General features: G+C 31.7%; 1 protein-coding gene across 1 annotated transcript in view; it reads left to right on the top strand.

The window, feature by feature from the left end:
* Positions 1 to 350: 350 nt before the first annotated feature.
* The window catches only part of Tmod (tropomodulin), a 76606-nt gene continuing 50426 nt past the window's right edge, over positions 351 to 26530 (top strand). Inside the window, exon 1 of the mRNA XM_064215466.1 lies at positions 351 to 552. Within this exon, the coding sequence (XP_064071536.1) occupies positions 475 to 552 (78 nt within the window). The 5' untranslated portion in view covers positions 351 to 474. The remainder of the gene's footprint in view (positions 553 to 26530) is intronic.

Here is a 26530-nt window from a genome sequence, read left to right on the forward strand (position 1 = left end):
ATAATATCTAAGTATAATAATAATTAAACTTTTAATTATTATTATTCTTAGAGTATTCATCTTCCATAGGTCTGCAACTTACATTGCGTTTATAAACTAATGTGAGTTCAACGCTTTAAAACCGCTTTTTATTCGTTACTAAATTATCCAAAGCTTGGATCTAAGCTTAGAGATATTAATTTAGTAGTTTACAAAACTATTTTATTATACTATAATACATCTGTGATTATTAATACCTACATACTTATACTGTCAATCAAATTGAACGACGACATAAAATCATTAAACAGTTGGCCCAGTGGCGAGTCGGCGTAGTGTCCTGAGTTCCCTCAACCTCAAATCTCTAGAGTAGAGCGTTCGGGCGAGTCAGACGCACCACGCCGACCGGCGACTGAAAACTAAAAATAACCGTACTCTGCTCAGTACCGCCGTAACAGTCGCGCGCGACGCCCGCGCAGAACGCGTATCGCAACCATGGCGGAGACAATCGAGGAAACATACGAGACCGCGGTCACCCGCAAGGTGGTCCGCAAGAGCCTCAAGATAGAGGAGGTGAGGACATGACTGTTTTATGTAACCGATGCGACACAAATAGACCGCGCACGCGCCGTTCAACGCCAGCGCACGCACCTGCTCACATAACAGATAACACATTTGACAGTGAACACGGACGTAAACACTAGCGTTATCCTGAACTCGTAGACGCCGACTCACGCGGATATTAAAGCCTCTTTACGTAAAATCCGCCCGTATTCGAAATCATTTCCTCTTCATAGCTTCTCGTCTGTCCGACGGTGACAGACGCCCGTTTTCCGCCTAATGTACCTATTCCGGGAACGCGGGTCGAAAGCCAGTCGTAAACTTCGATTACGAACGGACTAACCGCGAAGGTTCGAACACCGTACGTCAGTGGAGGAAGTGCGCGCAATGCGCCACTTATAATTTGTGGCGATGTAAATAGAACAGGCGGTTGAATGAAAATTTCCGTACCCACCTTGACGTGTGTGCATCGACCTGTCTCGTGATATGGACAATGACCACGTGTGACCTTGCAAGCGAACACAAACAACACAAACAGCACACAACTCAGAATGAACACCACCACACAATTAGGTACATTATTCACACATTTTTAATACCCAAGATGATCATATCAACACACGATACCTACACTACCCAAACAAAGCGTCTTCGTTCTCAGTTATGCAATACTCGTTTCTTTCACACATCGCCTCAGTCATAAAAACTGCAGATATTTGTGGAAGATGACATGAGTATTAGATAATGTGAGGTTACATGAAAGGTTGGGGTTTTTAGTTTTTGCGGTCGCGTTATCGCATTCCATCTTGTAACTAACAATGGAAGTCAGTTGGGACTGCTTTCCGTTTCCAAAGCGCAAAATCCAATGGAAAAACGCGGCGTGGCATATTTTCGTCTTGGCTCCCATCCTAGTTTATCTGCTACATTACGATGTTTATTCACAATACGAATGTGAACATTAATGTGTGCGTCCGGGGCACTTGTGTTCGGGTCTCGAGAAATCATAGTAACTGCAAATATATTGATGAGAATCGAATAGTCTTCAAGGTGAACATCTGATTTGTTGGAGGAAATGTGTAACGCATTCTTTTCGATGAACCGATGAACTCATTTGCTAATAACGTACAATTTTCTATAAGACGAAGCCGAATACACGAATAAATATTGTTCGCATGTTTCTTAAAGTTGAAAAAGCACACGACGATGCCAAACCATTAGTTTGTTTATTTGGCAGTCGTATCCTTGCGCCGGAGTGCGCTTGTTAGGTTGTAAATAAAAAATCAATAAAATGTAACGGACTATAATTTTCAGCTTCATTTTATAGTGGATTAGGATCGTAATATGTTTTAACGTATTCAATTTAAAAGGGTTTTTTTTCTATGTAGAATTAAAAGAAAGCAGTAATTTTCAAAACAAAGTAATACAGTAAAGATGGTCACGACATAAAAACTTACCAGTTCCATATATAGTCCAGTCAGTGAAGACAATTAATTCATTATAATTCCAAAAGTTTTCAAATTTTGATGTAAGGTCGGGAATGGTATGAAAACAAACTATAAAATTTTGCAACCTGTTCTGCGGTCCGGAACATTATTAACATAATTTGCTCAGTTCTTGAGACCAAAATTCCAAAAGTTCTGCAAAGTTGGAGTGGTGTTAAATATATTATTTTACATCACGTGTCAAATTTGCAACCAATTTAAATGTACGGAACATTTTTTGTTATTAAAAATTAATGTTTTTCTTTATTAAACTGAAGGAAAACGTTACAAAAGTTCTGCAAATTTGACAGATATATCGGAAAAATAATAATAAGTAATAATAATAAGTGATTTGAATTTATTGTTTCTAAGCTCTGTAACTATATGAGTAATACTCGTAATACTGCATTGAAAATTACAAAGGGAGAAAGACTTCATCAAATACAAATAAATTAAATAAAGTGTACGATATCTTTCACTTATAATAAAATAATATTTCCCATTCTTCGTGGGAAAATAGCATATCATGACACCCACTAAGGAGCGAATTTTGGAAATTCTACCCCTAAAGGGGTGAAATAGGGGTTGAACGTGTGTATGGAAGTCCGTCTTTTTTTAAGATAGAAACATGAAACTTTCTTTTTGGGATACTGATTAAAAAGGAGTAGATACTTATTTAAGTGTTTCTACATCTAAGGGGTTAATAGGATACCGATTAAAAATGAGTTGATTCACATTTAAGCGTTTTTGGATATTTTATGTCTAAAGGGAAATATAGGTGTTGACATTTCGTATACAGGTTAGTCTGGAAGTCCGTCATTTTGAAGTTAGAAGCTCGAAATTTTATTTTTGGGCTACCAATTAAAAATTAGTTGATTCGCATTTAAACGTTTCTGCATACTAAATACATACCAATGTAGTATACAAAGAGGTCTTAAATTTACGTAATATCTTAAGTTAATTTGTAAATATATTCATATGCTACGCGAGCGAAGCCGCGGGTAACAGCTAGTTTAAAAATAAAAAGAAGAAAAATTGCCATGTATCTCTTATTGTTGGTGTTGTTTTAACATTATACAAAACAGTATAAGTGATCAATATTACCTCGTAGAACCTCTCATGAAAAAGTTCGTAAGTTTAACTTATAGATGGTTTTTGACGATATCGATTTATAATTTATTGTATGTTTTGGGGTTGGTCGTCAGGTGTAAAACATACAAATAATAAAAAAATCAGTGATGGAGCAACAAATAAACATATAGATAGAGTAACTGTCGCATTTACAACATTAGTATTTGATATTCAGGTTTTCAAATGTCAATGAAATTATGAAAATATTTAAAGGTTCGCGATGATAATATTTGATTCGAATATAATGTAATTTAAAAGTAGCTCATTTAAACCTATTCCCTTTAAATATGCTCGAAATATGCAATACTTAGAAACGCTTAAATTCCATTTTTCCAATGATTATTTTAACACAATTTCTTTTCGACGTAAAACATTCTGCCAATGTTTTCGCATAAATTTGTAAAATATTGGTTAAAATTGAATTACGAAGAAAACAACTTTATAACATTTAAAATCGCATACGTAGTATTTAGTTAGCTTATTTATTTATTTTACTAAGAGAGAGAGAGAGAGAAAACACATGAAAATATTTATTAATTTCATTCAGTGTTATTTATGATATCATTTTGCTTGAATTGGAGACTATGTTTACAATATTGTCTACTTAAGTAATTCAAAGTTTTTTCTTTGAATTTTAAATGTTAAGATGTTCTAATTTGATACAATTTATATTAACAACTATTGTTATTAAAAGATTATGATATTATATCGTTATTTTCACAGGGTTTAACAATTCACATTTTGTCTCTAAATACGTTATTTTACGGTTCGGATTGTGGTTTCGTCGAGAAACGGGAAGAAACATGACGTGTGCAATGCATAAAACTTTGATTGCCAAATTCTAGACCATTGACCAAACGTTTGACATAGAATGCAAACTAAACTAACTATAAATACATGTTTTTATTGAATCTGTACATTCAGCACTTAAAATAGACGTAGTGTAAATTGGGCACAATCTTATACAGTGAAAAAAACGTCAATATCACAACGATTCATTTACTTTTTTTGAGTACAGTATAGATGCGTAAAGTTCGAATGAAATGTATCTATGTACGCAAAATACATCGCGTATAAATTTATTGATGCACTTTACATTAATCTATAAAAATGTACTTATAAATTGATATGACGTTATGGTTTTTACAACAACGTGCAAAACTTAATTTTCAAGTTGCTAAAGTTGTGTTTATGATATGTTGGCCTCCAACCCTTATTGGGGCAGCGTGGTGTAATAAGTTCTATTGGTTTGCATACATTCGTAGTATATAGTTTATCTATACTAATATTATAAATGTAAAAGTTACTGTCTGTCTGTTGCCCCTTCACGGCTAAACTGAATTTAATGAAATTTGGTATTAAATAAGCTTGAACTCCAAGGACGGACATAGGCTTTTTATGACTAACGCTATTTCTATTATTTTTAAAGTTATTCCTAAAGTATCAAAATCATTTACGTACAGATTCATTTCACTAAAAACAAGTGTTTTTCGTCATTTGAAAACAGATAAAAAATCAATACGTTTGTTTTTTAAATCTCGAACAGCTTCGATGGTTTACATGACACGAATATAACTAAACACAAGGCCGGAACTTCCTGTTTTATATATTACTTTATACTTTTAATCGTTGTTATGTAACGTTTTGCTGAAACTGGCAAAAATATAAGTTTATAACATCAAAGTTTTATCACGATTTTATTAATTTTTGAGTAAGATCTGTGAGGTACTTGATTTTTATATAACTTCCTGATGAGTGCAGACTTAATATTTTTAATATTGTTGAGGATTGGATAACAAATGAGAGAGAAAATACGTTTCAATTTTTTTTTAAACAGTACCCTTTGCTCCTTTCTCTACTTAAGAATTAATAACAAGCTTTTATACGCTCATGGATTGCTAATGAATGTCCCTAATAACTATTATTTATATAACAAAACAAATATTTATATATGTATATATATATCTTATTCATGTTTAATGTTTTATTTCATAATTTTTTTTAATATTTTTCACTATGAGCGTAATTTAACTCCACAATCAAATACTAGTAAAAATTTTAGCAATTAAAAAAAAAACCAGAGATCATTGTTCGGGTATGCTAAGGTTCTCAAACGTTTGGCTTATAGACAAGTTCCATCGACAACTCGATCTGTATTGTTACTACCACCATTCGCATCTTAATAAACAAAATAATTGAAAAAAAACTCACCTAATCCAATACAATTGCATAATATCACTGTTGACTTTGAGATATTGACCGTACTCTAAACGTAGTCTTCTCGTGTACTGTCAAATATTTACTAATCAAAGACAATGAGATTTAGACGAACGCAATTTAACTACGTTTTACTAATATGATATATTCCTAACACAAATTAAACAACGCCGAATTCATTTCAAACGAATACTGATTGCAAGTGATTCGATATCAGATGCTGTTGCAATTGTTTTGACAGGCATATGTATGTATTTCCTAAGGCATATATATTTCCAATCACTAGCAAACTATGTTACTGGGAAATATAATTATACATTAGAAGTTTCTAGTTCGCTGACTAGCTACTAATGTTAATCGCAAGAACTGACAAGACACATTGCTATTTGTGGTTGTTTTATACAGCTTATTGTGTATTCTCTATATTTATAATATCATTGTCATCGTCGCCGTATGTAGGTTTTATATAATTGAGTCTTATTTTTTTTCTTATTATTATATTATATAATTATAATTATCATCATAATTACCGTACAGTATTATTTTTTTATATTTTTAATATTTTCATCATAACATTACCCTAAAGTGAGCTTTGTATAATTTGCTGGGAAATTACTTTCTCTCCCTTTTCAGGATAAGGTTTAGAGATTACTCCACCTTCCAAATACTCATCCGTATTATACACTAAGCATGTTCTCATCCGCCACGTGCAGGTTTTTTTTCACTGCTAAGTGCGATATTAAATGTCAATACAAATTAGGCACATGATTCTTTTTGAGTTGTTTTGTTTTCGCCAGACGTCACCCACGATTTTGCAGATGTAATTGACCCATCTTTGCGTCATTTTTAAATTGTAAATTGGCTTAAATATGACAATGATTGTTAAAGTTGTCAGAAAAAAACATGCCAACTGAAGCTCTAGCGAGCCCGGCGCTATCCCTTGTTTTATGTATTACGATTTATGTTGACACTCACTTTACTCGAGCGAAGCCGGGACGTATAGCTAGTTAAAAATAATTATAAATAGTATTTTTTCCGACTTCAGTACTATTGTCCTTAAATAATAATCGAACGTTATGTTTTTTCATAAATACGAAATCGATGTTCAAATCGTTATTCAATTAGTTTACTTGGCACTGTTCCCGTTCTCTCGTACTAGGGTGTGAATTTATCTTGTCTATGAAATAGGTCTTAATATGTAAACCAAGTAAAACATTTGAAGTACGTACACTTTGGAACGTATTTGTATATATTTAGAAGATTTATTAAGACCTAAAAATAGGCTACGTTTTTAACATATAGATTCATATCATATGTTTGAAAATAGGTATAAACAAAGAAAATATACTACTTTATTAAATAAAAGCAGTCAGCAATTGTACTTACAACGGTTTATGTTTACTCAGATCTAACACATATTTCCTTTTCGTATAATATGCGTTTAAAAATACTTTAAATGTCTCCGAAACGAATGCTCTAAGCTAGAAATTTTCATTTTTTCTATGAAAGTGTATTGGTATGGTGAATAAGTTCGAAACGAAAGAGTACAAGCTTAATTTATAGTCAATTTAATCCCATTAGTAAAAAATACGTTGACAGACATCGTTTTGATATATTTTTTACATTTTCTATCATATTTTATACAATCAAAGTGAAAGTTCCAAGTAAGAGATTTAAGTAGTTTAAATGGCGTGAATCTTTAAAACGAAAAAATAAATACTATGAACAAAAGAATAATTTCGAAAAGAAACTAATAAGTCAGTAGTATTGTATAAAATAAATTTAATTAACATATCATCAGCATTATTTATAAGATTTATTTATGACGTTTGAAATATAACGTCTTGAAACAATGACAACATCAAAAATATACTAATAAACATACAATGTCGTACGTACAATGCAGGTCGTAAATCAAAACATTACTCATTTTTGAGTCAACAAAGAAAATATATTTATCTTCTCTTCCTGAAACTTCGTCATCCTTAATGTCTTGTGAGAATTTTGAAACCAGAACAACCATAAATGGTAACGCATAGTGTTATCATACCGCGAATAAGCCGCGCAGAACTCTGCACAACAGTTGTTCGGGACGCTTGCCAAATGTACGAATTTGCCTAATTGACGACCGGTAACATCCCGTTTGATCGCACTCCAGCATCGCTATTAACTCAGGAATAAAACACACCTCGTGAATTCATATTATATGCGTATATATCTCCCGAATGGGATCATTGTATTGTTTGTATTTTGTCAATCGACCTTGTATGTTACGAATATCATGTTTTGTTCAATGTTTTGGTGTGAATTTGCGCGTATTATTTAAATATGTTTCAATTTCGTGCAAACACTAAGCTTTTTTACACTTGTACTATATTTAAAAAAGTAAAAGTAAACTAAAAAAATACTTGTTGCTTACATTGCGAATATTTTTACTTTAATTTCACGCATCTTTCGCTTGCATTCATATGAATTTGATCATAATAAATATCTAAAGTCCAATGTTTGAAATTTTGAATTTGAAAAGTTCGTTAGAACCTACTCGAAAAAAAACTCACTTATTTTAAATCATTCAAAAAATTTAGTGATTTTTAATCAAATTCAAAACAGAATTTTATCATCCTTGATCTAATTACTCGCTTGAACTCAATTTGAAAACTGTTTTAAGCGCGATGCAATTTTGCAACGTTAATTAACATGAGTTCGTAATCTCGACATTTTATATGCGAGAAAATTCACGTCACCGACTTAAGAGACGATGTGTAATCAATACTGACCTGATGGGATGCGGTTGGCTTTGCTCATTGGCACCATGAACCGACATGTATCGTGGTCGCAAATCATGATGATCATTAACTATTCGATCTTGAATACGAGAGTCATTCCCAACGAAGAATAGCCCATAAGATATTCGTATAATAGTGCAAAAGTGGTGGATGGTGGAAAACGACAAACCCAAAACACTACCAAAGAGTGCCACCAAACGTCCATTACATGCCTTTCGTGGTGGCGGAGTATTTCGATGCCAACTAAACTCCGGGATGCTACTATTCGTTTTAAATAAAATAACTTTTTACTAGCCCAATCTGCAGAGCAAAATCGCTCTCATCCGTTGAAGAGACAACTTCGGAAAATAATTTAATAAACATGTATTCGAGTATTATATCCATTCGGTATATATAACTCATATTTATTTAAACACATCAAGCTTGGACCATTATTTGAATTTATATTAAGTAGGAAGATATACTAATATGCCACCGGATGTTAAGTGATCGCCGCCCTTTGTTAGATTAAGAAATATGACTCTTGTATATGTTATTACACTGGTTTATCATTGAAACCGGAAGTTGTATATTCTATACAAAGTGCTTAGGAGTAATTAAAATGCACATCTAGGTAGGTGGGTCCAATTCCGACGCTCAAAGGACTGTTATCAAATATTGAAATATCAATGGCCCTATCACTGATATAATTGTGAACCTTTCAAAATTTAATCAAAATTTTAGGCTATACAGATATACAAGCCATCAATATTTAAATAACTGAAAACTAATACTGTGAATGTGTGTGTGTGTGCGTGTTTTATGGTCGTATATAAGAGTCTGATTAAAATATACGAACAATATACATACATCCAAATTATGTCAGTAACCTCTGTATCCAACATATTGTCTCTGTAGTGTAGGACTCAAACCTTCAAAATGTATTGCATATTGCTTTGTCCATAAGATGAGAGGTCGTTTCGTTGACGTGTCGTTATCGTCTCAAACGCTTATTCATAGACGATCATGTCAGGTCGCCGGTCGACGTCGATCGGTCAGCGTCTTATCACGGAAGCACAGCGTAACGTTTTTCGCCTCGTCGCGAAAATGGAACAGAGCGGATATAATTAAATGTGTTCAGACAAATCGTTGGCGAGGAATAACGCGCAAAATCGGTCAGCTATCGCTCTCCAAATCGACGTTTTAATACTCATGTACGGTATTATATAATTAATCATATTTCATACGATAAATATGAAGCTAGCTGTATAAAAACCAGTCAAAGTATTTACTAATATTGCGTTTATTTTTTCAAATTATCGATTTCTATTTTTTTTTCTATATACTTAATATGTATTAAAAAATTTAATAATGTATCCTACTGAGAGCTATTTAATAATATAAAATATAATTATATTTAAAATGAGAAAACACTCATAGTAAACTAAGTGAAATGTGAAGAATAATATCGAATTCAACTTTACGACAACGTTTAAAATATAAACATTGTAAAACAAAAGTCACTTCATACAGATTATGCTGTGACATCTATTTTTATATATACTATAAAAGACAATCTAAAAATCCCTATGTAAAATTGTATTGTGTAAATTATAAGTAACATCCGCAGAAATATGTACTCAATCAAAGAAACTCTACAAAAACATCGTTGTTTTCTATGTAAGATTATTTACATTATATAAAAGAAATCAGACTCGATCGCTTAATTTACTGAATGAATTATTTAATTAAACGATATTAACAATTTCACTAATATATAAAACTAGTTTAGTCTTTATTATGCATTGACCCGGTTCAAATTTACCTGATTACGTAAATATATTAATAATAAATTATTATTTAGAGAAAGTTGTGATATCTAGACTTGGTTGAACAGCTTTATATTATACTTACAAATTGGTGTTTAATGATAATTACGTATTAAAATCTTTATTTTAGATTGGCTTTCATATAAGTTTGACTACAGAAACAGATCTTGCTAATATAGAAATATTAGCTCACGAAGACTCCACGCAGATATGACTGTAACCTTAATGGGTTAAACTTTTTTCATTATTCATTTTAAATGATAGATTAAAAATACTTAATAATAATATATAGATAATTAAAAAACAAACAATTTTTATTAATAGAAAATAAAGTGGTCGAATATAAAACTAAATTTCAAATAACTTGATATGAGGCTCTGATGACCTGTGTATTAAACACAGGGATATTCATCAGAGACAAAAGCGTTTCCAAAATTTGAGATTTATAGCAGTTGATTCGACCCATTCACACATACGACGACCAATCGTTTAAATATAAAATAGAATATTTGTCTTTGTCTCTTTTTAAACATATTTAAAAAAATATAACAGTGCTACTAATACAGCATAAATAATAATAATTTACACAATGACCGCGTGCGTTAAAACACATCCACATATATTTTAGCTATTTATAATCTGTGATATTATCCAGAAATACAGCCCAAGGTCAATTACGTACATTATATATAATATCACCGTCATAAGCGTACATTTTACTCCTAATATACGACATATAAACAACATTTAAATTAAATAAGTCACGCGGAAGCATCATGCAGATTTATTTATAATTGTACATATTATATTCTGACCAAATTAACTCCTTGTTATTATAAACTTGATAATTAAACCGCTCAAGAAATAAATTTTGTGCTTTTGAAATGATGGTATTACTAGTAGTATATATGGCTTAAATATATGATGATCATGTCTTCCTAGACGTTATCTGTGGTCAGTCTGAAGGAACAGCCAACTGCGCAGAAGTTATAATACATGTATATATAAGTGCACTATTTATTCCCTAACTCGCATAGTTCAATGGGACGGTAATCAAACTTGGCTGGAGATATTTCAAGTGCAACGCTGCGATTCTGTAAAAATTTACTTAGTATCTCACTTGTGACAATGTTGATTATTGACTTACGGTGATGCGCCATTTTGATATTATATGTATCCTATAAATGTTATTTATTTCCGTTTTCTGCGGTGATTTTCGAGTTTCTTCTTAGAGAAAAGCACCACAAAAGAAATCAACCCGACTTCTTTCTGTGTTCATCAATGCAAGGAACTGTAAGCAATGTCACATTCTAAATACAGACTGAGTTATTTACTCAAAAACTGAGTAATTGAATGGTCTGACCTAAAAATTGAATGAAAGAGCTTTAAGAAGCGTGACAATCAATGCAGTAATTACAAGTAAATTTATTTTATGCTATCAAAACTCACGGTATCGTATGCTTGGAATTAAATTTCCGTCATCATTGATTCAAAAATATTCCCTATAAATTAAGTATTGTTACAAATAGAAACATTGCCCACAACTTTGACATTGAAAATTTACTTTCATTAAAAAAAATCTTTTCATTTAAAACTTATTTACATTACACGTGTATACTCTGTCAATTATTTCTTTAAATATTTGAGTAAGTCTCTGTTTATTTTCTATTGTATGTACGGATGTATTCCTTTGATGAATATTAAGTAATTACGTACTTCAAAATCCAGACGCTCGTTCAGATTTGAACCATTACCGTCTAGATGTAATCAAACAGACTAAAATTATATTTAGTACAGATTATAATACGATATTTTTAATTTAAACTTTGGACATTTTGTAGGTTCTTTATAACGAGGAGCAATTGTTTTTTTTTTAAATTGTTTATTCATGTATTTTAATCACTACTATCTGTAAACAACCCATAATTGGCGATTTTTTGGAAGCTTGTGCTAACTCTATATAAAGTAAATTTTAAAACAGAACACAAAATAGCAATTTTTTTTAAATAGTTACTTTACATTGAGGGCCAATCTGGAGCCTGATATTCCAGCGTCGTAGAATCTTTATTAATTCGGTAATGTATTTTAGTTACGCGTGTTTGTACATAAGTCGTAAAGCGGGAGTAAATAAAGAGTGATTCATGTCAAGATGTCACGAACATTCCCGCTAATGTTAACAGGTTCTTTGACCCTTGATTTTTATTTCAATGTCGAACGTTGAATGTGAATTTCACATACCGTGTAACCGAAAATTAATTATTTTATTTATAGTACGTAGACAAAAAAACACTCGTACCAACATACTAAGAAGGGCTCAGCCAATCAGAGTTTAGTCGTCAATATAATTTTATATCAATATTTCATACACTACAATGTATTTACCTCAGAGTAACCTTAAGTCTTTGATAATTACAATTCCTTATCAATTAGCTTCTTATTACTTCCTTTACTACACTACTATTAATACTAAAGGCTTGAACAGCTATAAAAGCAAAAGCAATAAAAATTAAAAAATAATCTTTTTTTTAAAGTCATTGATCCATATAGTTATTCTTCGAGCCATTAAAAAAAATGGAGATTCAATTGTTGTTTTATCCGTCATTCCAGATTCAATTGTTTGTATAATTATATAATATTAACAGTAAATTTGAAAGAGTACGTTTTATATGTATGTATATCAATTTTAGTTGACATAGATTTGTTGCTGAACAAAATATTGGAATTGAAAGTTGATGGATTCGAGCAAAAAATTTATGTTGTATTCAAATTATCAATAATGGTCAAATTTCGATCACTTGAACACTTATAATATTTTTCTGGTCAAACTTCGACCACACAGTGAATACTATGATATTTGACAACATAATATATTATGTCTAAATAAATTTCCTAAGTTATAGGTCAAACTCAAGCTAGAATCAAAATGTTGAACGATATAAAATTATATGTATATATTTAATGCTTCATTCGAATACAATATGGCTGCAGACGTTTGCATGTAGTTTGTGCCAATTTATTTATCTCATAAAATAATTTTCATTAGCATGACAAAGTAAAACACGCGTAAGTTTTGAACGTATTATGATATTATGCAACATATAACAATGACGATTGTTTACGACGTACTTTTTGTCATGCATTGTACGAAAATGAAAAACGAGAAACGTTGGACGGCGCATGCGCACAGAAATAGAGCTCGACGCGACGCCCGCGACGCCAATGTCGAGGTGATGTTGCTTGCTTTGTATCTGGGAAGAAATGTATATCATTTATGTTTTTTTTTCTTAATTTCGGAACTAAATTGTTGTTCTAATATTATTAGCGTATTATTGTTCGATATATAAAAAATTACGAGTAGAAACCGTTATCTGACTGATAGGTATATTTTATAAGTATTTATGTATTGAAAAAACTCCAGTCCTCGCGAAAATGTAACTCAAATAATTCGATATTGTGTTATAGAAGTAACTAAGAACGGATCATCGGATTAAAAAGTGCGAATGAAATACAAATTAATTGTAAAAAAATATATATACATATAAGTAATATTATATAATAAATATAAAGTAATATTGATGCTTTACCGATGCCGCCTACAATAAGTCTGATGACGTCATAACATTAGACAATAGCACTTAAATTATTTTAGTGGACGACATTATGAATTTCAACTTCTCGACTACAGAGATTCATGTAAAAATATAAATCAACACGCTTGGATTAACATCTTAAAAAAACAGACGAGTCAAACTGACAATGTCTTTGTAATTTAATAACAATATACGTAACGGTACATTGACAAAAAAATTGGCTGTCACGGCACGCCAGGAAGATTTCAAACATCCAAATCGTTGGTCATTGAGAGAATTTATTTGTAGGGAAAAACACAATTCATACAAATCAATTTAAAAAAAAAGTTTTAATCCTGAATAAAAAATATAAGGCAACGAAGAAAACAGCAAACGCGAAACGCAAATATACATAAAATGGTATGCGGCGTTGGGTGGCGACGGAGGGATATGCCGTTTGTCGTCCCGACATACGAGTCGGTCAAGCCGCGCGAATAGATGCATCATAACACCCACAAACCAATAAATAATATTTTAAATTAAGATTATTTAATTAATTTCGAATACAATATACCTAATTAGATTTTAGCTTACAGTTTTTAATTTCGCTTCTGTCTATTTGCCGTGATAACAGATACTGGAGAGTAACTGTTATCACGGGAAATAGTTAATGAATATAAATGATGTACTGGCTGGTCCGTGAGGTTACACGAACATTACACCTTCCACCGGTGTCTGTCATAGGATTATTTTAAACAGTCTAAAACCTCATTAAATGGGCTACCTAACCCAAAAAACCAAAACAAAACAGGACTTTTTATGAGATTAGCATGATTAACAAAACAAACATACTTTCGCATGTATTATATTTATAGATTAAATAACTCAAATTAAACAAAAAACAAAAAATGTATGCTTGGTATATGCTGCTCTCATGGACTAGACGCTAATTGGTACTTAATATTAAACGCATGCCGTGTCTACATCATGAAAAATGTAATCATGTGTATTTTTGTGATTGTCATTTTGATTTGTAGACCTTTAAACATATAAATAAAAAATTATATGGGAGAAACATAAATAATGATATATATACTGCAATTGGTCAGTTTATCCATTAGTTACATCTAAAATTGTTATTTTCAACACTACTCGTAATACTTAGCACGATTCATTTAACTAATTAAGACAATTAACTTATCAGATTGCTGATTTAATCTTGAGCTAATCTGATTAAAGAATTATGCTACGATTAAGAAACCTCTAACATTAATACATTTTAAGATTTTAATAAGTATTATATGGATTAATGGATAATAGTATTAAAATTTTGAAACACGTGAAAATCTAACACATTTTTGATGAAGCTATTAAACTTAGACTTAAACATTATTTATATTGTCTTTAGATTTTCCTTACAATTTTTATCGTAATTGTTATTTATAAAGACGGAATACATTTCGTCAATTAAATCAGTCAGGAATTATGTCAATAATCCCATATTTTGCTTAAAGAAGCTGTACTATATGAAAGAATTACATGTACGTCATTTTACCACGAATAAATACATGACAAATGAACGTATCGATACAAAATAGGTACCGCCTACCAGTTTTCACTTGTTTTTTGACACGAAGACAACTACAATCTTCAACTTTTCCATCAACAATTGAAACGATGATACGATAAATATTGACTTTTAAATGAATCACTAAATGAGCCACTGGCTCCCGATGATGATACACGGTTAGGTTACATTTCCTTAAAATGTGTCCTTAATGTGTTAAGTGTCTTTGGATGGAATTTTAACTAAGAAAATGTTTTTTTTTTTTCAAGTTAAATCAATTATTATCCTAATATTGGAATCCTAATATTAATATATTGGAAAACCTAAAAATGTTAAACCGTAAGTAACGAATGGTTGATACAAGCGTTTTATATTAATTAAAATGCCCAACAACTCGAGTCATATTAAATTAGTTTAATCTCAATAAGTCACGGAACTCAAATAGCGCGACTAATTTGACAGTGAAGTGACTCGGAGGTCAATGACACATGTGACTAACTGACTTCCTTTAAAGCGACCGAAAGCTAAAATTAAAAGTTATTCACAGCGAAAAGTTGTGGAATTAGAGCAACCTTCGATTCTAACATTTGCCAATAATAAAGATTTTAATTTGCTAGAACTGGTACAATGCCCTGTTATATGTAAATATTTACACTATTATATTAAAGGATATAACACACCTGTTCGACCGCAATGCGGATTTGTAATGCTACGGACACATCAGGGCAATCAATCAAAATGAATATAAGAAAGATTTCTTCATCATCCTCTTTGCATTTATTTTATTTTCAACGATTTATAGGGAATTAAAGGTAATTTATGGGTTGTAGTAGCAATGCAATTCTAAAACTGACGATAAAAACTATTTATAAAATAAAGTGCTTCAAGCGCGTTCGTATATGTATTCGATTTTCGAAAATCAATAACTTCCCATAAATATCTCACTGCTAAGACAAGGCATCATCTTAAGGAGAAGATTTCAGCAGGAATACTTTTCAAAATCTTCACCACTAAATAGGTACACGTATATACAAAGCTTATGTTTTCATGTATTTTGAAAATTCTGGCTCTAATTAGATATTAAGCTAATGCTGTCGGCAGTACAATATTATAAGTAGCTAGCTTATCATATCATCTTTATGAAAAGTACTTGCATTAATTTTAAATACGAATCTGTAATTCTAAGAAATGAAATACAAAAAATGATGTCAAGTACAAAGATATCGAATGACGTTAGATTCTGTAATTAGAACCAAGATGATGAAGTAAATTGAACGCGTGGATTTTTGTTAATTCCAAGTTTGAGTTTTTCGACTATTGTATTGAAAATAGATCTTAAAATAATATTTGTTTATAGTATAGGTAGGTTGGGAAAATATTTAATGGTCACCAACGCCTAAAGACATTGGCATGTTACGTCCCTGGTGCCTGTAGTTACAGTGGTTCAATCACCCTTCAAACTGGAACACAAAAATTCGAAGTGCTGTTTGGCGGTAAAATATCTTAGTATTTGGGAGTAATACCTACCCAGACGAGCTTGTACAAACCAACAAGAATATAGAGACTAAAGAGAATTCCTTTTTTTTTTATGGCGTTGGTTGGTGGACGAGCATATGGGCCACCTGATGTTAAGTGGTCACCACCGCCCATAGACAAAGGCGCTGTAAGAAATATTAACCATTCCTTACATCACCTTTGCGCCACTAACCTTGGAAACTAAGATGTTATGTCCCTTGTGCCTGTGATTACACTGGCTCACTCACCCTTCTAACCGGAACACAATAATACAGTGTACTGTTATTTGACGGTAGAATATCTGATCAGTGGGTGGTACCTACCCAGACGGGCTTGCACAACGCCCTACCACCAAGTAAAATATAATCGTAAAATGGCTACCGCGCCTAACATGTGACTTAAAAGGCAATTATTTATCTAAACTTGATTTAATACCTGTAATACTTATAAGAAATCAGACGTCATTATCAATATAGCAATGTACTTTCCAAGAGGTATCTCGGAGGATATATCTTCCAAAGATTCTTAGCTTCATTTAAGTTAAAGAATGGTATTCTTAAATAATTCGGGTTTACCTAAGTAGTACTTACCTGAGAAAAACCTATTTACACAGAGATCACACGGCATTGTGTTTGGGATTGAGGGGTATATGTTCGATCACATTAACCTTATCATAGATAGCTACTAACTCTTAGACTATTACTGAATTACTAAATCAATGATTAGAAATTATCAACATTTCAAGGGAACATCTATTAATATAACAGATAAACAGATTCTAAGAGGAGTTGCGAAACGAAGTTCAGAGTAAGAAGATATCGAATAAGCATTAGTATTAATACATTAGAAGTAAAAAACGTTGCAACAGCGAATGCTAGTAGTGTCTGTAAACATTCTCTCCATATAGAGAAGAACTTAGAGGCATCGACCTGATACAGTTGATTTTAGATCCATTACCCATATTTAAGTGTATTCAGTTCATGGTTCGGGTAAATTTAGCTAGAACTGTAATATCTGGTCATGACATGTAAGAAATTAATGGTTTCTGCTGCGTATATCGGCGTATCGGTTTTCGAAATTAATATTGTGTAATGAATTTACGGAATGAAATTATTTTATTTTCGTTGATCAATGAGAATTTCAGTAAGGACGCGCTTACTTTTTTACGCGCGTCTTTGTAACGGTAATTAAATTTTTTCCTTTTAATTATATCCGTAAATATCTTAAATAATTAATCCTAAATTTGGATATTTGGTCTGTGCGGCAAAGGATTTGTAGGAGATCCGGCTATCGTTGCTTAGGAAACAAATATAACGTATAAAATAAACTGTCGGTGCTAAATAAATGATAGTACGATTCCTATATCAAAGTATTAGTAGCTTTCCTTCTATGAACTCTGGTTCATATCGTATACATGGCCAGCCATTTATTCTCCTGAAATGAAAATGTTATATGAGTACTATGATACCAATGGACAAGATAAGGAATAAATAAATAAAGGAATTTGAAAACGTTTATCTTTGGTAGGACATCTGATGAGTTAAATGGCATTAAAATAGAAAAGTATTGTTAGATGAAAAGGGAGGGGAAGACCAAAGAAGAGATAGTCAGATTTAGTGAAGTATGAGAAATAAAATAGAGGTGAGGACTGTTGACCAGACCGGAAGACGAGACCAAATTTCATCGAATCCAAATAAATCGGGACTAAATAGTTAAATAGACTAAGTAGATATTGTAATGATTCCCAAAGATTTGTCATATCTCCATCAACATACCACAATGAGGTCACCGACACTCAACATAACAAATATTCTCTAGGAAATGTTAGTCTTATTCTGTTTTAAGGAAGACATATATACCCAGAATATCTCATTTCAATCACTCAAACAAGTTCAACCGTGAGTGTTTTAGGCTGAACTTTTAGAATTTTTTTACCAAACAATCACATTCACTGGTATTCATTACTTGATGGATATTTGTCAATTTCTTTTTGTAATTGTCTTCCTGTACACAAACTATGTTAATCTATATAAGTAATACGTCATTGTATAAATAACAATAATTGAAATATGACATTTTTAGATACTTAAATGTCATTATTATACGAATTCAAATGTTGCCTACTTTTAATCACACTACAATAAAGTGAATAATTTTAAGAAGTTTGAATACGTCTTCCTGTGAATGACCTCTTCGTACTGATTTATAATTTATAGCGTGCTTTGTATTTTTTTTATATTTACTCGCAGAAAGTGTCAATGTCACAGTGAACCAAAACCTAAGTTGGACATAAGGACATAATAACGTTTTTCTTGTGATTCCACCGATAGTATGCTAACTGTAATTTGTTCAAGGAGAATAACATCGTGCGCTATCTGTTGTGATAGTATGGAAATAAAAAGGACGCACTCCTACTGCAAGAGGCCCTGATAAGTCTATCCAACAATCAGTTATTCAGCTGTATATAATGAGTAATTTCGATTCAAAAGACGTAAATGAATATAGAATAATAACAGACGTTGTTCTATTATAAATTAAGAACTTCGTCCTAAATATGTGTATGGGATGAAACGTTTATATATCTCAGCTTATAAAAAAATGGTCAATAGTATTTCAAACTTTATATTTTTCTTGAAACAACTGAATGTGATAAAATATGTGACTCTCTCTCTTTTTCTATATACATACTAGTTAACACGCGTGGCTTCGCTGTCGCTTTATGAGTTGGCATTCAGGTGTTAGACGTAGAAAAGAAATCCTATGTCCTTCCATGGAGGTTAAACTTGCTTCATACCAAATTTCGCCAAATTCGGTTCAATTGTTTGTCAGCGAAACAGCAACAGACAGACAAAAAGACACATAGATTTACGTTTGCGTTAATAACATTAGTATAAATATTGTTTTGATATCCGCATTACTCGTGCAAACTTTAAATGAAAAATTTAATTTCGTTTTGGGTGTTACGAGCCAGTACTTTCACGCATATAAAACCTTATTATATTTTATTGAAACAAAGAAATGAAGTCCCTTTCGAGTATCCATGGTCTAATTTTGTACTTTATTTCCATTCGTCTCCCGGTATCGAGCATGGCCGTCGCGTCTCGAGCGTCGTTACAATTTTATGTTCGACCCACATGTTCTGGGATGAATGACTCATTCCGGCCATCGTCTTCTAATAAAATTAAAAAAAAAAGAACTTCATTACAATTTTACTTTATTTTATTATGAAGATAAAATTGTAAAAATAATTTGGGATATGTACGAATGATTAATTTATTTAACCTTGTTCATTACTCATCAGCGACCATAGACCTTTGCTTGTATCTATATTAATATTATAAATGCAAAGTACTCATTCTGTATAATATGTTTCATTTAAAATATCCGTACTTAAAAAAATAAATGCTTCCATAAACAATACACATTACATTTTTTACATTAGCAGCCTGTAAATTTCCCACTGCTGGGCTAAGGCCTCCTCTCCCTTTTGAGGAGAAGGTTTGGAGCATATTCCACCACGCTGCTCCAATGCGGGTTGGTAGAATACACATGTGGCAGAATTTCGTTGAAATTAGACACATGCCGGTTTCCTTACGATGTTTTCCTTCACCGCCGAGCACGAGATGAATTAGAAACACAAATTAAGCACATGAAAATTCAGTGGTGCCTGCCTGGGTTTGAACATGAAATCATCGGTTAAGATGAACGCGTTCTAACCACTGGGCCATCTCTGCTCAACACTACACAAATATACAAAATATGTGATTTCGTTTATAATATAGTCTCGTATAAAAGTAACTATCTCAATCCTTTTACGGCTTTGGTTCATTTTTAACAGTACTTTATCTCTCAGAAAAAAAAAATGAACAAATCAGTGTAGAAGATCACTGTTACTGTTATTGCACGCTAGTTTAAATAAGTGTGTATGTGTGAGTAATTCACACACGGTAAAAGTGAAATTTAATATATATACTCTATTCCAACCATAAGAGGAAAAAAGCCAAATAAACAACATTTGACAGCAAATTGACGCGATATAATTGGTCGACAGCTTGAATCTCTATGATATTCACTATGGATTTGCGAAACAATGGCGTTTTGAACGTCGACGAAACTGTTATCAGAATATATTTATTAAAATTAGAGTGATAATAAGTAGTTAAGTGTAATTGTGTTATATCTATTATTAATAAAGATATATTAGTCATATACTCTTAGTAGTGCAAAATATAGCTGAGTTATTAGCAAATCGCATGAAATACTTAGATCTAAGGTTTGTTTATCTTTTTTCCTACTTCCATTGATATATATATAAGCTACATATAATTTTTGTTTTTATCTGTGTCGTGGTACATTTTTGTTTCAACGAATTTCAAATCACAACGATCCTAAAGAAGTCACTTCAAAATCAAAATAAACGTTTAAAAGTGTGCCGTTAAATTGTATGATTTATATATTTTCGTATATTTTGTAAGGATAGTTAAATTCTTACGTAAAATCGTTGTCAAAAGCTTTAGACGTAAATGAATCATAAATCGTGTTGACGAAACGTTGTAATGATGAACCATTCGGTTATCAAAGAACTATTTATACAATCGACTGTTTATTTGTAGAGCGATTGCATAACGACAAGGCGCACTGATTATATTATTAACAAGTCGTATCTCGTATCGCGCTTATGGTGCGCGAGATATTGGTGATTATTCTCAAAGAAATCTTGACAGGACTCGCTATCCCGCTTAATACCAAACATGAAAAAGAGACCGCGATAATTTACAAAACTGTATGCAACACAATGGAATAATATCAGACAATTTAGTGACGAAGGTATTCTCTATATTATATTCATGGGGCGGTAATTCGACACGATCGGAGAAGATCACGGACGGGACCATCATCATCCTGCCCTTATCCCAATTTTTTTGGTGTCGGCACAGCTTGTCTTCTTCCATACTTCTCTGTCTGACGTCACCTCATAAGTAACATTCTTTCTAGCCATATCGTCTGTCACACAATCTATCCATCGTTTCTTTGATCACGGATGGGACCGACAGCTTCATATACTTTCCAGGGAGACCTATGAATGTGAGAATGTATCTAACTAAGCCAGTAGAGAAAAAAATCTGATGATTTTAATTGGGTTACACCGAGATTTTAACCTGGGACTTCAAGATCCATAGATCTCTAGACCAACGATGCATTTAAATAAACATATGTAAATAGAACTTGTAAAAAATAAAGAACAATAAAACGGATAAACAGATTATGACTCGGATGTGGGCACGTCGTAATTTACTCATTATTACGGTATATTTTGAAACGCGTTATTTATTATATTTACAGCTGTTGTTTTGTCTGACTCCACAGCACTATTATTGGTGTTATCTAATCTCTTCCAGAAAACGTGTCTTTTAATTTATGGTAAAAAATTGTGACTGGTACATGGTGGTACGGCTTTGTGTCACCCACTCATCAGATATTCTACCGCTAAACAGAACTACTGAGCAATTGTAACTACAGACACAAGGGGCATAACAACTTAGTTCTCAATGTTAGTGTCGCATTGGCTATATAAGGAATGGTTAATATTTCTTACAGCGTCATTGTCTATGGGTGGATGTATGGATGGCCTATTCGTTCATCCAACTACATACCTAGATCATAAAAAAAGAGAAAAAAAAACACTCCGCTTTTAAACTGATGAAATTATGATTTTTTTATAATATTGTTATTTAAGAATTAAATTATATTTTATTATTTTATCTAAAACGTTCTGTAATATTATAATTATTAAAAAAGGATACATAATATGGAAATTATAAACTCGTTCAAAAACACTTTCACAAGTAATTATCTTTCAATTGTAAGTATATTATTATAATAGTAAAATTATAAAATCTTTATATAAGCAAAATTATTTTACTTTTAAATATTTATCTTATATACTTGGTATAATACATCATAATATAAGCAGTTATAAAAATACGTTTTTATTTTACGATACACGAATATCAGTCTTGAATGTGAAATAGATATATCTCGTAATACATATAAATTCTAACATAGTTGTAAAATGGTATAGGTTATGTATTTCCTATGGCCGTTAGTGTAAGAGCCATACCACACATGGTGTATTAAAACCATGTTGAAATGAATAAAATGGCTATCAAACTGCATGGAAGCAGCGTGACGTAATACTCTCGAAGATTTATCCGAAAAAGAAAAAGACCCCAGCTGTCAGACATTTACAGGCTCTTATTGATATTGGTAATTCATTTACAAAACGAATTAATTAAAAAAAAACCTATTTAAATATTGTGTTTATTTGCATTCTATTTTTAAACGATTACAAATATAATGTTGTTTATCTTTAAACAACAGAATAAATTTGGTCTACTGTTTTTATTGATTGAATCATTTGCACGTGATTTAAAAAATAGCTATACTGTTTTTATAACTGGTTTTTAAACTTTACAACCGTTTAATATGATTTATCATTTCTTGGCAGTGAGTTGTATTCCCATTAATTGATTCTAACGATGTTGAAACTTTCAATTAGCGATTAGGTGAAGAGGCTGGCATAACAGTGATTATCTTGGCTTAGTTAAATTACGCTTACGAAAAAAAAAAACTGCGAACACACTTTTACACACTCAAAAACCGTCAGAAGAATACTGATTTTAAGAAAAAGATAAAACAAAAATATAATTGTAATTATACTATTGGGTGAGGCGAAAAAATCTTTGCTTGTGTGTGTTTCTAGAAGGCCCGCTATCGACCGAATGTTAACTATAATTTTGATTGCAGCTGTTTAAGTGTGACCATTAATTTGTGTTTATAATTCATCTCGTGCTCGGCGGTGAAGGAAAACATCGTGAGGAAACCTGCATGTGTGTAATTTCAACGAAATTCTGCCACATGTGTATTTCACCAACCCGCATTGGAGCAGCGTGGTGGAATATGCTCCATACCTTCTCCTCAACGGGAGAGGAGGCCTTAGCCCAGCAGTGGGAAATTTACAGGCTGATTATGTTTATTATGTAAGTGTGAGCAGCTTAGTGAGGATTAAAAATGCAATTAAAAAACGAGACTTATTAGTTATGATTTTCATAGCGGAATTATAAAAATAATGTGTGATAAAATCTAGGGACTATTTTATTGTAACATTTAATATCAATTCAAAAATTACCCAGTGTATATGAATCGAAATTCACGGGTTTGATCCTACCAAATACAACAGAGATTTAATCTTAATAGGTGTTAATTCACTTATAAGCTTAGTAGTAAAGGAAAATATTGTTTGTGTCCGATAGAATATCCTAATGTATTGCCGCAAACTTGCGCTGAAATTATGTAGCAACATAACCTCAAATTATAACCCTTCAATCCATACATAAAAACGTGGAATAATAAATAGTTTAAAATAATAAAACTCAAATTCGGAACTCGCTACCGGATGAAATTGTTTCATAATAATATTATAAACATTCATCCTTTATTAAGACGGACGTGTAATTTAAAATAATACCATTATCTTGAGGCTTGAAAAAGGACACATTGCATTGAAGGTTTGAGAAAATTTCTTGACGTGATAGATTTCAACAAAATACGCATACAAAGTTGGGAATTTTATGTGACTGCCCGTTAATCCCATTGAAAACTTTTCGGAGAATTATTGGGCTGTATCTTTTGCGGTCAGTGCAATAAAAACAAATTTACGTGTAAAATAAAAACACAGTATTGTGGGAACCATGAGCTGGTTTCGATTTGAGAAAAACGGTTTTTACTCGACATTCCCGCCAACTTTCTCTTCGTATTACAGTATACAGTAGGCATTATCTACAGTATTCTACAAGTATACTTTGTTTCAATGCAATCTAGTAGAAATTACAATTAGCTTTATCTGTATTATAATCGCAAAATAATTATATAAATTAGTTTACAAACTTATTGGTTTTTAAACTATATTTTCGCAATTTAATCTTGAAACTTTTGAATTGTGACTTCGTTTAAATTATTTTCGATCGCTCATTAGAATCTCGATTGATTGAGTATCTATAAAGTTTAATTATTTAAAAGAAGGATTAATTATTTAAAATTAGTATTGTATATTTACGTGTTCTTAATTTAAAATGACTAGCTAAACTTTTTTAAAAAACATTTAAAGAGAGGATTAAAATTATATAATACCAATATACTATTTGTTAAGTATGAAAGTGTATCGGAGATTTTGTTCCATTGATAATATTATATATTTGTGCATTCCGAGAGATCAGAAAATCAAATAATAAATTACATCCATACAACAGAGCATAAGCATACAAAAAAAATTAAAAAGATAAAATACATAAATTAATAAATCAAATTATTAGTTATGCCTTTTAATAAGACTATTTCCACCGGTGGTAGAACTCTGTGCAGAATCCTTTGGGGCCATCCCCTCATCTTATATTCTACCATTACCCATGCCTAGGTATATGTTAAGTAGTATCGTATTCCAATTTAAACGAAATAAGCCAGTGTAATTAAATTGACAAGGGATTTAAAATCTTAGATACCATAGTTGGTTAAGTAAAGTTGTTACTTAATGTAATTCCTATGACCTAGAGGGACTAAATAAATCGTTCGCTTTTATATAAAAAAAAAATAAAAGAAAAATGTTTATATGACTTAAAAAGTGACACGCTTAAAACTTTTATTAGAAAATTAAATTAAACTTCGCAATTAGAGTCGTTCACGACTAGTGCAATTATTATAGTTGAATGCATTAGCCAGGCCTTATGCAATCGCATTCGATGCACGCGAATAATTTCAATTAATGCCTATGTTGTAATTACTTTCATGCGTAGGTATGTTACGACATTACTACTAAATACGATGTTGGGCGTGTCAATACTGATTGATGAGACAGGAAAGGTTATTGGCACCATCATTCGCCACGTGCTTTTATTGTCATTAAAGAATATCACTTTCTAATCAAAAGACTGTCCAATGACATTGATAAATGATATTGTATGTCACAACGTTTATAAATTTGTTATTAATTAACCCCTATTAATAAACGTTGTATAGGTACACAATGTTTTGTCTCATACTTTCAACTGTCAAATTATTTGTGACAGAAAGGGACAGGTCGATGTGTCATTTTTCATCCGCTCTACAATGTTTCGTATGAAGATCGGTAATATATTAATATGTAATAGATACTGGCGACTAGTTTCGTTTAAAGTTTAAAAATTAAGGAATCGAAAACTATAAAAAGTAAAGAAGTACTTTTTTGTTGTTTTGTTTGTGCAAAAAGCTTCATCAAAAGTATAACACTTCGCCTTATTGCCTCCACTGGTGACAGGAGGGCTGGTTCGTTTTTATCCCAGAGGATCGGAATTGCGATTCAACGGGGAAATGCTGCTAGCAATCTTGCCACCACAGTAACTATTTTTAATTCATATTTGTATATATTTAAGCACTTAATCAATTCTTATGTTAATAGATTTATCTTTATAGTAAAGAAGTAGGCTACATAAAATAATACCTACTGTGCGAAACTAAAGTACGAACAAAGTTTTAAATAAGGTCCATTGACTATATTGGTGGTCACTTTCCGTCAAGTGAGCCTCGTTCTCTGCTCGTTGCCACCTATACGATGAAATATATATATAAACACCGATACACAGTTACATAGTCTTACGATTTAGCGCAAAAAAAATCATATGCGCTTAAGTTATAAAAAATAGTATTTTGTTGTACAAACACATTTTTCTTCACGTATATGACTAACATATAAATTTTAAAAACAAATTAATTCGGTATAAATATCAATCGTACTAAATTACAAAATAAACAATTTCGAAGAGCTTCAAACTTTGATACGAACCATTTCCTAATTCGTTCGTAATCAGTCTGATAGATGGAGCTA

Source organism: Vanessa tameamea, chromosome 7, assembly GCF_037043105.1.
Source record: "Vanessa tameamea isolate UH-Manoa-2023 chromosome 7, ilVanTame1 primary haplotype, whole genome shotgun sequence".
Taxonomy (NCBI): domain Eukaryota; kingdom Metazoa; phylum Arthropoda; class Insecta; order Lepidoptera; family Nymphalidae; genus Vanessa; species Vanessa tameamea.